The 14,721-nt window shown below is 39.7% G+C and overlaps 1 protein-coding gene across 2 annotated transcripts in view; it reads left to right on the top strand.

Annotated features, from left to right (window-relative positions):
- The window catches only part of far1 (fatty acyl CoA reductase 1), a 44,127-nt gene extending 29,726 nt beyond the window's left edge, over nt 1-14,401 (top strand). For both annotated transcript variants that reach the window (XM_042495964.2, XM_088079688.1), the window contains exons 11-13: nt 3,310-3,439; nt 6,068-6,195; nt 8,395-14,401. In XM_042495964.2, coding sequence (XP_042351898.2) covers nt 3,310-3,439; nt 6,068-6,195; nt 8,395-8,554 — 418 coding nt within the window. In that variant the 3' untranslated portion in view covers nt 8,555-14,401. The remainder of the gene's footprint in view (nt 1-3,309; nt 3,440-6,067; nt 6,196-8,394) is intronic.
- The last annotated feature ends 320 nt before the right edge of the window (nt 14,402-14,721 follow it).

Genomic DNA, 14,721 nt, shown 5'->3' with positions numbered 1-14,721 from the left:
CTGTGTGGTTTTGTTTTTTCACTGACGGTTCTGTGGGACGGTGGGCACAGGGAACGGTCCCGGGGGCAGAAGAAACAAAATGTTTGCCGTGTCTTTATTTGACCTCATGGCACCAGCTGCACTGAGTGTCATGACAACAAGATCTGGCGTCTATCTGAGCAGCTTTGCTCGTTTTTGTGGGATTTTTTTTATTTTTGAGTCCTTTTTGTGAACAAGCCATGCTGTGAACATGACATCCATTACTGCCACCCCCCACTTCTCACCCAATCAAGGAAATGCAGAGGCACCATGGGACTTCCTGGTCTTTTTAAAGTGCACACTAATCCATTAATATCCACATTTATGTGCTCTGTTTTCGCTACAAGCCAGATGTATTTCAGACATTAGACATGATGCAGCGCCACTCAACATCCTTTTCAGCTGAATTTCACGTGACGTTTGGCTGTCTGAAATTAATTTGGCTTCGTAGCTAAGTCACATTCTTCGGTTGTGATTTGATTTGATGGGGTGTGTCTCCAGCTGTAATGTAAGTAATGATTATCTCCGTGTGCTGATCGACCATATGCATGTTTGTCACATCCTCTGAACCACTCACACAGGAGGAATCTGAGTCATCTCAATCTGCCGTCATTAGTGGAAACGTATCGAGTGACAGAATTTATCCACATGGAACGGACCATCCAATCATTGGATTGACGTCTTTCTAAACAGAACAAATTGAAATAGCTGCAACCAAGTCGAGTACTGCTTCATGTTTACTCAGACGCTTTAAAATTCACTGAAAACAGTGCAGATTGAAGACTCAGAGACCCTCCTTAAATCCTCACTATAATCACATTCCCACCACCGATTCTCACCCCAATTACCACAACACTGGTTACTGGTTTTGAATGATTGTCACTTAAATTATAATCCCCTAAATCTGAACTAATGCAGAAATATACGTTTATTAACTGGATTCACTCGTGTGAACAGGAGGACAATATTGTACACGCAGAAAAGATTTATCAATGTATTTATCTTAAGTCAGTGCCACTTTGGCGACAAAGCAGATGTTAATTTTGTCTCACATTTTAATTATTTTTGGGAAGATATTGACCTAAATATAGATACATTTTAGTCCATTGGTCCATTTGACAGCGTATTGTCTGTCCTCCTGCACACAGGCCAAATCCAGTTAGTGCTCAGCTGATTTGAATCACTCGTTGTCCTCAGGGGAAGAATCACACACCTGACTAATTACAGTGCTGTGACGATTTTTGGAAAACCCTTTTGATCATTTGGGAAATTTGTTAAGTGAATTAATGTAGGATTTAAAAATTTCTTAACCAGCTCTGTGAATCATCCTTTTATTCAATAATACAAACTGATGTACCAAAGTATGAACAACCCCAAATGTTAAAGGGAAACCAATATTTTTCAACTTGTACCCTATTTTTACGTTTTTAAGTGACTGATAAGAACAAAGTCCTTTTTAAACAAACAACAAGATCCAGTACTTAGAGAGACCACTTCAACTGGCAGCTGCAAAACAGGCTTCAGTGCAGTCCCTGCAGGAAATTCAGCATCGGCACTTTGGGTTCACTCAAAGTGTTTTTGTCGCTGACAGGCTCAGATATTTGTATGATGAGATATATATGTTTGAAATTATTACGGAAAGAACCCTACAGAGAAAAAAAACATTTTTTTCCTTTACCTTTTGTTTGTTGTAGTACGTTTAGTGTCCAAGTCTCACTGAAAAAAGTCTTTCTGAGTTTTGCAGACTTTTTTACATTGACAAAACTGGCCACATATTCAGCCATGACAGTAAAAAAAAAAAAAAAAAATAGATGAGAGTTAGATTTGCTTTCTGTACTCCCAAGACAAAAAACTCCTCTTTCCAGCTTTCATGTTCCCACCATTGTTGCTGTTTTTTTCTGATACAAGTAATCTTTTGTGAAGTTTAAAAACGAGACTTTTTCATTAGCAGAACTGGGAACGTGCAAAAGGTTCAGATAAATATCTCATTTCTCTGCAGGGTCCTTTCTGTGATGTTGTAAGACTCCAAAAACAACCTGAGCCTCTCAGTGGTAAAAATAAAAAAATGAAAAAATTGAAGTTTACACTTGCTCGACTGGATTTCCAAAACTTTTGCTCTCATTATCAGTTTGGACACAAGAACGTGAAGAAAATAGGGTCCAGGTTAGAAAATATGTAAGTTACTGTTTTAAGCTGCTTTTTAAAAATGTCATGGCACTAAACAATTTCATATTGTTGCTGTCCAATGAAAAACGCTTATTTCCAAATTTGTTAATTTGAATTTGAAGAATAGTCTGTCATTTTTGGATCTGCTGTCTTGCATTTGGATAACTAAGAAAATTGGTAAAAGTGATTTAAGTTTTAGGCCCAAGTTTAGATCATTCAAGGTGAAGGGTGAACAATCACAGAGCAGTTCAAATTATTCCCCGCTTATATCACAATAATTACAATCCAAAATCTGTTTAACGGGATCTTTTGTAAATCCGTGAAGTCATGCCCAGAGCATATAATGTGAATCATGAAGTGATTATTTTGGAACCAGTGACATAAACTGTTTGTGCACATCGATACCTGAGTCAAAAGATCACTTTTGAGATTAAATTACACTATAAGGAACGTGCATTGTAAAAAAGCTTTTTTCTACAAAGGGACCTCTGAGTTACTGGTGTTTATCTTTGCACTGAAAGTTTTTATTAACCCTTTGAAACCTGAGCAAAACACATGGCCCAAAAGTGAGCAGAAATTTAGTAAAAGAAAAGTTCAAAGACAATTACCTGAATATGAGCAAATAAATTATATATATATAAGTAATAACATTCTTTTCCTTAATATCATTTCAATATAAAATCAATGTATCAATGTTATTAATATAATATAGTCTTATAACGTCCCCTCTATTTTAAAACTATTTATTTATCTATTTTTTGTCACGTTACTAATTTCTTGCAATTTGTGGAATATTTCTTTCCAAGTTGCTCGTTGCCGTGTTTTCAAAAGAAATCAAAGTCATTTGCTCAGATTTCAAAGAGTCAGGTAGCTTGTGATCGGTGTCTGAACGCAGCACAAGAAAATAACGTTGATCCAGGTTTAAAAGGTTAACTTTGCGTCTGCTGTCCCCTCCTCCAACACCATGAACCCTGTCCTGCTCTTCGTCCATTACTCCACCTCTCTGTCGTCGTCCGTGACTCTTTCGCACGCTCGATTCCTCCCATTTCCCCCGCCCTCCCTTCCCTCTCTGTCCGTTTCTCTTCCTTCCTCTTCCATCTCGCCTTCGCCGCTTATTCGTCACAGGATGATGAAGACAATCACACGCCTCCACAAAGCCATGATGGTCCTGGAGTATTTCACCAGTCACTCCTGGGTGTGGAACAACGACAACGTGGCCATGCTGATGGCCCAGATGAGCGCGGAGGATAAGAAGGTAAGAGAGCACAATAATGATGTAATATGGATAACAGTGGTCCCCCTCACATCCCTCACACTTTGTCCCTCTGTTGACCTCATAAACAACACAGACCGACACACTCGGAGGAGAAGGCAGACGGATTAGCCGCTCAGTGCGTTAATGTCTGATAGTAGGCCGGCCACAACAGAGCGAGTCATTCATTCAGTGGTGACGTCAGTTTGTAGTGAACAGAGACGTTTTTCAGGATAACTGTCTGGAGGAATCTGCAGTTTTTATTGACTCATCGCACATTAGAGTTATTGTTCCCACACCGTGACACACTGACCTTCGTTCTCTCGGTCGAGATCAGAAAGGAAAATAATCGAAGTGTATTATTAGACTAGAAAAGTGCTTAAAAGTTCTCATTTTAAATATTTCTTTTGTAATAAGTTTTACAGGATTCCCACAGTCATGAAATTCCTGGAGAGGTTGTGAAATTAGGAAAAACTGTTTTCCAGGCCTGGAAATGGATAGAAATGAACCCTTTGAAACCTGGATCGACATCAGCTTTCTTGTGCCGCATTCAGACTCCTTTCACAATCATTTAAACCTCAGAAAAGTGACCAAACAGGCAATCAGGACTTTGATGATGTCCCTTAAAGTGCAACTTATTTTAGCTTTACTGAAACTATACTTCTAATTACTATAATTATATATTAAAAATTATGTTGGAAAAAAAAGAATCTATATTTTATTGCATTTTTTCCCCACTTTTTTCCACCCCAAGTTATTTTCTTGTTTTCATTTTGTACTTCTTTTTTTTTGTTTGTTTTGTTGCTATATTTCAGGTAATTTTATTTGTAAGTTTTGACTAATTTTCTGCTAATTGTTTTTTTCTGTATAACGTGCAGGCAAAGGTAGTTAGCACTATCAGTTTCTTATCCACAAATGCCCAGGAAGTGCATGTTTAATTATTTATAGCTTTGAATGACAAATATAATCTATAGCTAAAAAGAGGTAGACCGTAACCATACTTTTTGGTGCAGAGCGGAAAAGGGTCCAAGTTTAGTTGCAGGGAAACAAAATGTGCTTATCTTTCCACATTTTGAAATGTGCCTTATTTCATATTGCCTGGTGTCGGAGCAGTGTCCAGACAGGCTGTTTTAAAAGACTTAAAAGTCATTAATGGGGTAAAAGTTATGGACACTTTTTGAGAATTTGTTGGTTAAAATGTGTGTAAACCCTGGTTTTTAAATCTGTGGCGTCTTTCTCCAAACAAAACAACCTACACGCTGCCTGGAGACTTCTTAATTCCCTGAGTGCTGACTGAAAGGCAGTCTCTGCCTCCAGGGCTGCAGCAGAAACTCCACCTCACTGTTCACTGATCCAACCACGAACCGTCTCCCTCTGCCTTCCTCGTCTCTCAGCCAGTGATCTGATCTTATTGTCCCCTCATGCTGAAAGGCACCACTGGGGGTTAAATCAGACTGAAGCCAGCTGGAGCTCAGTACTCGCTCCCTGCTGTGATAACATATACTCTCTTATGAGGTAGAAACACACACCTCACACTCTCAGTTTGCCCATTTCCTACCCCGAATTTTTCAACTCAAAAGTTAACATTTGACATGTCGCAGCAGGAAAATCACCTGTGTAAATGATAAAATCGGTGATGGCTGAATTCCTTTTAGCTGCCGACACATTGTTGGTGTTATTAACACCTGTGCGTTTCCTACTTTGACAAGTCAAAATGTCTGCTGTGCAAAAGGCCTGTGGCGCCTGCATAACAATCATAGTTACAATCTCTTGGATTTTAAATAACTGCAGAGCAGATGTACTGGGAGGCCAGTATTGTCTAACACAGTTACATCAGTGTACATGTTAGCAGACACACAACAGTGCACAGATGTCTCTTGGAAATCATCCCCCAATGTATGATACGTTTGCTGATATTTTTAACACGTTGTTAGTTTTTGTCTTTATTATTTATGCCCCAGCGCCGGCGATAGCCACGGCCAGCGTTATCATGTTTTTGGGTTGTCCGTTCATACATACATACGTACGTATCATTCTTCACGTGACATCGTCTGTCTCATTCTTGTGAACACGATATCGCAAGAAGTCTGTGAGGAAATGGCTTCAAATTTGGCACAAACATTCACTTGGACTCAGTAATGAGCTGATTAAAATTTGGTTTTCAAAGGTCTAGGTCACTGTGAATGTGCATCTGTCTCAATATGTGAAGATGGCTTCGAGAGAAGTCCCTCAAATTTGGCACAAACGTCCTCTTGGTCTCAAGATTGAACCGATTTGGATCCGGTGGTTAAAGGTAAAAGGTCAAACTCACGGTGACCTCATACAGCATGGTTTTGGCCATAAGAACCTTCAAGAGCCACCTTTAACGTAAACTTAGTGTAACTCGACTGGTGCACGGAGGTATACAACCCTGTGGCAGTATATCGAGTTATTTTTTACACATATATTGGTAGAAACCACAAAAACAAGAAAAAAAAACAAAAATCACTAAAATCAAAATCAAGAAAATGTAAGCATCGTTTACATCTCAGGTAATAAATGTCACTGCTGAAGACTGCACATCTTGTTAGTCATTGAAAGTTGGCGTTTAAAAGTTAAAAAAGAGTGTTTTTTGTGTTCTTGTTTCTGTAGGTGTTTAATTTTGACGTGCGACAGCTGCACTGGGCAGAGTACATGGAAAGTTACTGCATGGGCACCAAAAAATATGTCCTCAATGAAGAGCTGTCGGGCCTGCCTGCTGCACGCAAACACCTCAACAAGTAAGCGTGAAATCTTATCTGCAAGTCTGTCAACACTTAGACACACCGGGACTTACTGTGAGTGATGAGACCCGATACATAGCTGCCATTCTCCGTACAGGAGTCATCTGGGTCACCATACTTTAAATAACTCTACTTTACTTAAGTTCATCCTTCCATGAACCATATATTCCTACATTTGTTAGGTATATGAGGGTTTTTAGCCAAATTGTTCTTCAGATTATCATCATACAGTCAGAGTGGTAGTAATCCTCTCAGCTTTAACAAAGGAGAGGCTGTGAATAAAATACGGCACATCTAACATCTGCGTAAAGAAAACTGGACTGGGATTCGATGTGTGCGTTTAGAATAGGGATGTCAGTTTAGGTTAATTCTGTTTTTGATTGTGCGACACCATTGAACTGGCAACTCGCAGGTTAATTTTTAGTTTTGAAACAATATGTTGATTGAAAATGTTATTTATATACACATGTATACTTACACTGGCATAAGAGTACGGAGAGCAGCTCCTCAGACACTTTGTGCTTCAATCTTAAATGCATATTATAATTAAGGGCATTTTGTACTTTTGTAATTATTCATCCTCATCATCATCCTGAGAACTCAGGTCACTTTTTAAGAAAAAAAAAGACATGAAATAGAAACGGCCTTTGGTTTTAGTCTGGTGTTCATTTGACTCAGTGAGCTTTAGTGGGAAATTTAAAAGTGCTTTCTCTTCAGAGTTGGTGAAATTTGAATGTTTGTGATGTAAATGTCCTTTTATTTTATTTTCTATTTGCTAACAGACAGCTGTCTAGCTTTATCATGCAGAAACATCGTGTTCACTCCCCACGCTTTAGTCTCCACTGGCGAGTTCGTGTTTGCCTTGGCCGCTGCGCATTACCGCACTACAGGTCGGGTGGGAGCCGGCTAACAGCGCGGTGAACCTGGTAAAACCATCCTGGTGGCAGGGTGGCGTTGCTGCAGAAACATGATAGCTACCCTGATGAGTAAAGCCGGCACACGCTGCACAATTTTAGAAATGTTGTGAATTCCAACTCGTACTGTACGGGTGAGCACAGAAGTTTGTTCACCTCCGCATCGGTAGGTGGCGCCGCCCCCTCTCAGCTAGTTGCTATTGGACCGTCTTCCAGTTGACCAATTACATCACATACCAAACAATTTAGGCTGGTTGCATGTCGAAAGGTGAAAACATGGAGAACTTCTCGGTGCTGTACATTTCGTTCGTACTCTGTACTTTACTTGGTACCTTTACTTGGTTTTGTTTTGTTCTCTTCTTTGTTGTTGTTTTTTTTCGGCTTTCTTTTGCGGATTTAAGCTGTTTGACTGGATAAAAACCCGATGCAGAGACTAAGTGACATACGTAGAATGCCTTGGCCAGTTCAGGTCCAGCTGAGTGCTGCTCGTAGACCTCCATAGAAAAGCATCATTTTGATTTTCTTTGGGGTTTATTTAAATTTCTGCACTAATAACTTAAAAAATGGTCAATCGATGTGCACGGAGTAAATGCAACACAGATACGAGGTATCCTGAGAGGTTAGAGATGGATGAGCAGGATGATGGATGGAGTGTATTTCATCCTGCTCCCGAAACCTCCCATAAACGGAGCAAAGTGCCTCCTTTGGATTAAGCAGTGTGGCAGACCGCACAGTTAGCTCAACGTAAAGAAGATAAACAAGGATGTCTACATTTGTCCTGAGGTAAGGCAACATAGCGATAGCAAACTTTACTGTAAAGTCACAAGTATATATAACCTCACACAGTATGTCGTCAACATCTTGTGTAACGTCAACAAAGTTAGCTGTTACCTGCTAACGCAATGGCCAACTCCAGCGTTGTGATGTAAGATCATCGACAGTTGGACATCAGCATTAACTCGAGCTCCATGGCATGGCGAAGACCCTTTCATGGTTTCTGTGTGAATTAAGGAGCTTCTGTCCCCAAAAGTTGTGGATAGCATCTTTGGATCTGTCAGCGGCCATTGTTCGTTTAGGCAGCGATCGTTTGTCCGAGTGAGCAAGGGGGGGCGGGGTTTAGCCATAGGTCAGTCAGCGATTAACCATTAAATTATTGATTTACCATTAACAGCCCTTGTTCAGAATAAACTGTCTCACTCTTCACATCTTCACCTTTGCAGATCTAAAAGTGGACTGCTCCTCTTGAAGTTGAAGATTTCCCTAAATTATGTGTCTGTTTCAGGCTGAGGAACATCCGCTACACCTTCAACACCATCCTGGTGGTGCTCATCTGGCGCGTCTTCATCGCCCGATCCCAGATGGCCCGAAACATCTGGTACTTCGTGGTGAGCCTCTGCTTCAAGTTCCTCTCCTACTTCAGAGCTTCCTCCACCATGAGATAATAAGCCTGGGCACAGGGTGGCGGGTGGCGAGGCAGAGGGGGCGAAGAATTGAAGAAAACGTTGGCTGTGGGTGATGGGAGGTTCCTGAGCTGTCTGTCTCTTGCCCCGTGTTTGCCCTGACACTCAAGGATTAAATGGAACCGATAAAACCCGTGAACAAAGACAGAGCCAACGGAGGATCCTGGAGTCCACAGCGGTCTAAATGTTGCATATCTCGGATGGCTCTTACCTGATCTCAAGCATTTCATAAAACACAGAGGGCGTGGATTTATCTCAAAATGTACAATGCTCAGACTAACAGCACTCGGACTCGTTAAAGAAGGAGGACCCCACGTCCTTATTCTGCTCATTTCCGGTCAGTCTGGTCTCCTCTGGCACCAGCTTTACTCCTACAGTCTCTAAGCTCCGGGGCAAACTTGCTCCACCACCTGTCTGTTCGCCTGGCTGCCTGCAAAATAAAGCTATGCATTGGATGATGCTCGCCGCAAAGATCCTCAGCTGATTTTGGGTCAGTCCAGGCTTCCTCTTCTGTATATGTAATCTGTCATTGAAGAGGAGCCGCTCCAACTGCTGCGTGAGTTATATTTCACTTCTATCACCTAAAAACAAAACTCCAAATTTTTCTTTTTTTTGTTCTCCCTTGAAGTTTGTTTGTGGTTCTTGTCAGTTTTCTGTTAGTAAGGCCTATTGGAATGTTTTAAAAAGCTAGTTACAAAAATGTATGATAAGCGGGGGTTTTTCAGATGACAGGAGCTTTTGATCGGCAAAGCATGAGTTAATCTCGGCTTCTGGGGCATCGAAGTCGGTTTTGCACATTTGCTTGAAGGATGATTCTGTTCTGACTCAGTGAAGACTCATTCAGGGACAGGCTGGCCCTTTGAAACCTGGAGGGACATCGCCTTCCTTGTGATGCTTTTAGGCGCCTTTCACAATATTTAAACATTTGAACTCCGAGAATATTGGTGCAGTTTTTTCAAAAACATGAGGAAAATGAGCAATTTACGAAGAAATGTCCAACAGATTGCAACAAATCTGTGGATTTAGAAAATGATTTAGAAGAAAAGAGAAAAAAGCTAGGGAACACTATATTTATTATCATCATAATCTCTAACTATGTTACAGAATTATTATAATTTTTTAAAGCACTTTTTCCAAGTCTTGTTTGCCTTGTTTGTTTGTCGTAATTTCGTTTTCTTTTTTTGCTCTTTTGCTGTAATTTCCAGGTCATTTTCTTGTACTACTTATTTAGCCAAATTTTCGGGTCATTTCTTCTTTTGTTGCTCGTTACCTTATACCCATGTTTTTGAAAGAAATCTAGCTAATTTTCCTCAGGTTTCAAAGGGTTAGCCTAGGAATCATTTTTTAAACTCTGTCTTGCCCCGTGCTCCCCATCCCCAAGACCAAAGCCATTTCAACCCATGTTTGACAGTTACACTGACAGCTTGGTGTGAAGAGAAAGTTTACATAGCAAGGGCTTATGGGGGCTCGCTGACCCATGCCCCACCAAGAGTTGTTAATGGCTGTCTTAGTACTTGTATTTAGTATACTCTTCTGCTTGGCAGCATTGCACATTGAACTGCAGTAACTAGTTCCCTAATTATGACCAAGCACAATGTAGATTGTAATATAACGGCTTTATCCAGTGCCTACAAACTGATTGTTCTTGCATCAGCAGATCTTGCAAATCAAGCTTCTTCTTTTACTACAGGTTTTTTTTTTGTCATGTCTAAAAGTCATTTGTGACGGTCTTAAAGCTATTTTTGCCAAAAATACCTCTTAGCTAACAGACTCGTAGCTCAGTAGAGGATGAGACTGGTGGAGTTAAGATGAGAAATATGGTCACTTTTGGCTTCTTTTTCGCTATTATGCTCGAGAATTCAAACTCTTTCGGTCCTGGTTGATATATTGAGTCATCCATATTAACTCTGGGTGATGACTCTAATTCATTGGTCGTTGTTAGCACACTACTTTTCAGGTAGCTCCAACTGTAGCTCATTATCTTTGTGAAAAGTTTTGTTGTTTTTCCTTTGTGTGTTTTAAGGTTAACTTGGGTAGGTTGGGTTTTTTTTGTCTTTTTTTAACTTGGACCAGCGGCAAAATAGGCCACAGAAATCTTTGCAAGCAATTGAGCACCGTCGATTTATATCTACTTAAAGTGTTTGTGTTTGCCACTGACAGCTCCAGATTGTTATAAGTGTCTGAGAAAATGATTCAGTCCCTCCAGGATTCCGCAATTTGTCCAATCACCAAAAATTGGACTATTTAAAACAAGTAAAATCTCTTTTTTTTGTAATTACGAGCAGCGTATTGATCCGCTCAGCCTCTCTCTCTCTCTGTCTCTCTCTCTCTCTCTCTGTTTATCATGAAACTAACGATGCACCTGTGACAGAGTAACAAACTGACAGGAATGACTCTAAGCATCACAGCTAACATTACCCGGCGTTTATCCGGGGGTGTGATGACACTGTCGAAGCGTGTCACTCTCAGTGTGAGACAGACGGGGCCATTAGACGGCACAGTGCCCAGTGATCTCTGCTGCTGCTGTGTTGGAGGAGAGCGGCTCACAGAGACCTTACTTAAGCGCTATAAGCAACAGCTGATGGCCAACGATCATCTGCTGCTATCCTGTCACATCTATCCCCCTTAAAATCGTACAGATTATAACTCTGTAAGAAACACTACATGATCAATATAATGAGTTACAAATCTGAGACAACTACTTTTTCACTTGCCCTATCAATTATTTAATAAAACGCCTAAAAATATTGCAACATTCAATGCAATTTTTTAGAGAAGCTGCTGCAAATCAGGTATTTAAAGCTGCAACAATCACAAAAACAGCCCCCAAAAACCCCAGAGGAACTGATCATGGAAGGCTCCTGCAGAAAAAATAATTTTTTAACTTTGCTTGTTATGGTCTGTTTGTTGTGTGTGTAACCAAGTCTTGCTAAAGCAGAAAACTCCCCCTGAAATCAATAATATCAGCACATCATCAGTATTGGCTTTAAAGTGCAATATTGGAATCACCAAAAACATAGATTCCTGCTGGTTTGAAAAAAACGATTAGTTGTTGTTGTTGTTGTTGTTGTTGTTGTTGTTATTAATATTGTAGTATGTAAGAAGAATATAAATTACAAAAATTAAATAGGTAAACAGATGATGAAATGAAATGAAAGTGAAAGTAAATAAATGAAAATGTGTAAAAATATCAGTAAACAATGGCACAGGCATATAAATAAAGAGGTAAATTTGGTCAGAAGATTCGGGGAAAAGGCTGCATCATTTTCCATAATGAGACTTTGTCACAATAACATACAGACCAGTGACAAGGTGAGGAAAAATGTTTAATTTCTCCGGAGTGTCCTTACAGTGCTGTTGTCAGACATTTCTAGTAGCAATCTGAGCGTGTTAGTGGGAAAATCCAGCACTGTTAATGGCAAAAACCAAAAATTGGCGAGCAGTTACCTGCAGGGATTATATTGCAGCCTGTTTCATGCTGCTGCCTGCAGCGCTCTCTCTCAGTACTGGACCAAGTTCAAAAATTGTTGTTCACATTAGTCACTTAAACACAATAACGTGGAAAAATAGGGTCCAGGCTGAAAAATATTGAAGTTTATAAGTACATTTTATGGGTCATTTTCTCATGTTAATTGTTCATTTAGTTAGTTGCTTGCGTTGTGAGAAGTTTGCAGGGTTTGTCATGTACTCGTGTTGTTTATAACCTGCTGTTTAACTCTCGGACCATTCTGTTGCCTTCATGGTTGTGTTGTGTTATATAGGAAATTTTCGGACAAGTAATGTTGGCTTGTTACAGAATTGGCAGTGTGAGCCGAGACAGCGTTGCGTTGAATTGAATTTCTCTGGGTTGTTATAGGAATTAACCCTCATTGCCATATTAAGTCTTCTATCAACACACCTGAGGTTTACCGGTGCACATTTGTCTCGCCTTTAACTGATTTCTCAAGCACACTACAATGTTTCAAACATCAGGGTGTGACCATGTGCTTGTCTTTGCTTGTGCTTGCATGTGTCTTCTCAAAGTGTCTTAGCAGCTTCAGACACCTCCATGTACGTTCTGTGAATGTCCCGGACTCATTAACGAATGTGATTTTTCACTCACACAGCATGAGCCATTTTACAGAGGATCATGTGACTTGGTGGAAAGATGCACTCTTTTGGAAAGACGTGTGCAAGTGTGAAATGTGCCTGAACTTTTTTCAATATTCTAACAATGTGAAAGAGAGCAATCAGATCTATGTTTTCTAATTATTTTGTGTACAGCTCTATTTAGGTAGACTTGAAAATACAGATGTATTTTTATGCTAATTACATTGCGTGGCTATTTTACTGACAAGAAGCTTACTGAAACAACTCCAGCTGCTGTAAATAATACTTAAAAAAAACTAAATATGTAAACAGATGTGCAGTATGTCCAGAGCTCAATTTAAATGTTATAAGTTGCTTGTGATGTTCTTTTTTTCTCTCTGAATGTAATAGCATAACACAGCCTGAATCTTCCTCCTGAAACAAGATAATAACAACACTGTAACTGGCTGTCATTTCAATATTAAGCAAGTGTTTGTTTATTGGAGTGCTGTGTGAAACATTTTTACTGTTGTAATTCCATTTCCTTGTGACGGTGTGAGTGAGTAGGTCGGTTTTGTGATGGTGTATGACTTTCACGCTCTTGTTTAGTGTTGTGGTGGGAAAAAAACAGCAGCGTGTCTAATTCAGGGTTTTCGTATAGCTCGTGGTTTAAGAAGTGAGAACAACTAATGGGTCCTTTTTTACGTTTCCACGTCAGAAACTACTGAAACGACAGTGGGTTCATCAAACAGGGCATTTTACACATCAGCATTAACTCCACTTGGAACATATCCAGAATAGAGTCACATTGATCCATTTTTTAAATTGTTGGAAGCCACTAAAAACATGGTGTTAGATATTCCTGTATGACATGAAAAAAAAGCTTATAGAGAGGTCTTCCTGCTGCACTGTGTTAGTCGGGTTGGCTCAGATTTAATCAACATTGGCATGATGTCATCACATTTTTTTTTGCTAAATCTGGAAATAACAAGTAGCATCGCCCTTTCCTATCTTGCTTCCGCCCATCTCCAGTCAGTAGGGACACAAACTAAAAACAGACACAGAAATCTTACATGAAAGAACTAAAATTGTTCTAACTGGCAAAAAACAATTGTGGTCATTTTGGACCTTAAGACTCAAAGTACAAAAGCTGATTGAGAAAATACTTTAGGAAACGAGTCAGTTTGATTAATGGATCACCATTTGTAGAACTCTTAAGTTGTACTATTGCTTAAACTGGTTTATATCTATATTTATTTATTTTCCCATTGGGCTTTTGTAGGACTGATGCTCATTAATTAATGATTTTAAAAATTAACATTGTTTTTTCCTGCTAAAACGTTTTCAGGTATAAATGTTACCACACTTTTTTTTCTCCTGCATGTTTCAAAAGTGCGAGTGATTTTTATTTTTTTTCAGCTTTTTGTTTCCATGGCTTTAAGAATACATTTGCTCCTTTCAACATATCATAGGTCCATATCGGCTGTACTAGAGTGCTGATAAGCTTTTCTTCTGAGGTTGTGATGCATTCAGACTGGTTACAGTGTCAACATTCATTTCTAAATATGTTCATGTGGTTCTGGAGGCGACTTGTTTAACGGCTTTGAGCAGCATGTCGAGCACAGATCACTGTGTTCACATTCAGAAAAGAGGCTAGGAAGTTCTTGCCACAGTCATTGTCAATGTGAAACTCCAAAAACAAATCAATGGGTGCCTTTTTGTTTGTAAACCAAAAGAAGGAATAAACTTTGTTTAATCCTCCTCCTGATTAAGATGTCTTTTTCTGTGGATTCTGTAGTTTTGGTAGAAGAGTCATCACTATCTGCGATATGACAGCATGACTGACAGTAGGCGGCTTTTCATGACAAATGCGCGCAAAACTTAAGCAGTATTTTCGAAATATCGATATAACACAATTGCAAGATGACTGCGTTTCCATTGAATGAAGTTATGCGACGTCGTCTCTGGCATTTCAAGAAGCATTGTGATTGATGTTCGGAACATTAGCAGCTTTATATCATGACGACAACAACGCATGTTGATGCAACAGCCTGTAGCTCCTCAAATCCTTGCAACTTTTT

This window comes from Plectropomus leopardus, chromosome 7 (genome assembly GCF_026936395.1).
Source record: "Plectropomus leopardus strain MGB_pleo_1.0 chromosome 7, ASM2693639v1, whole genome shotgun sequence".
Classification (NCBI taxonomy): Eukaryota; Metazoa; Chordata; class Actinopteri; order Perciformes; family Serranidae; genus Plectropomus; species Plectropomus leopardus.
The sequence above is the reverse complement of the archived record's forward strand: the minus strand, read 5'-3'. Positions and strand labels throughout refer to the sequence as shown.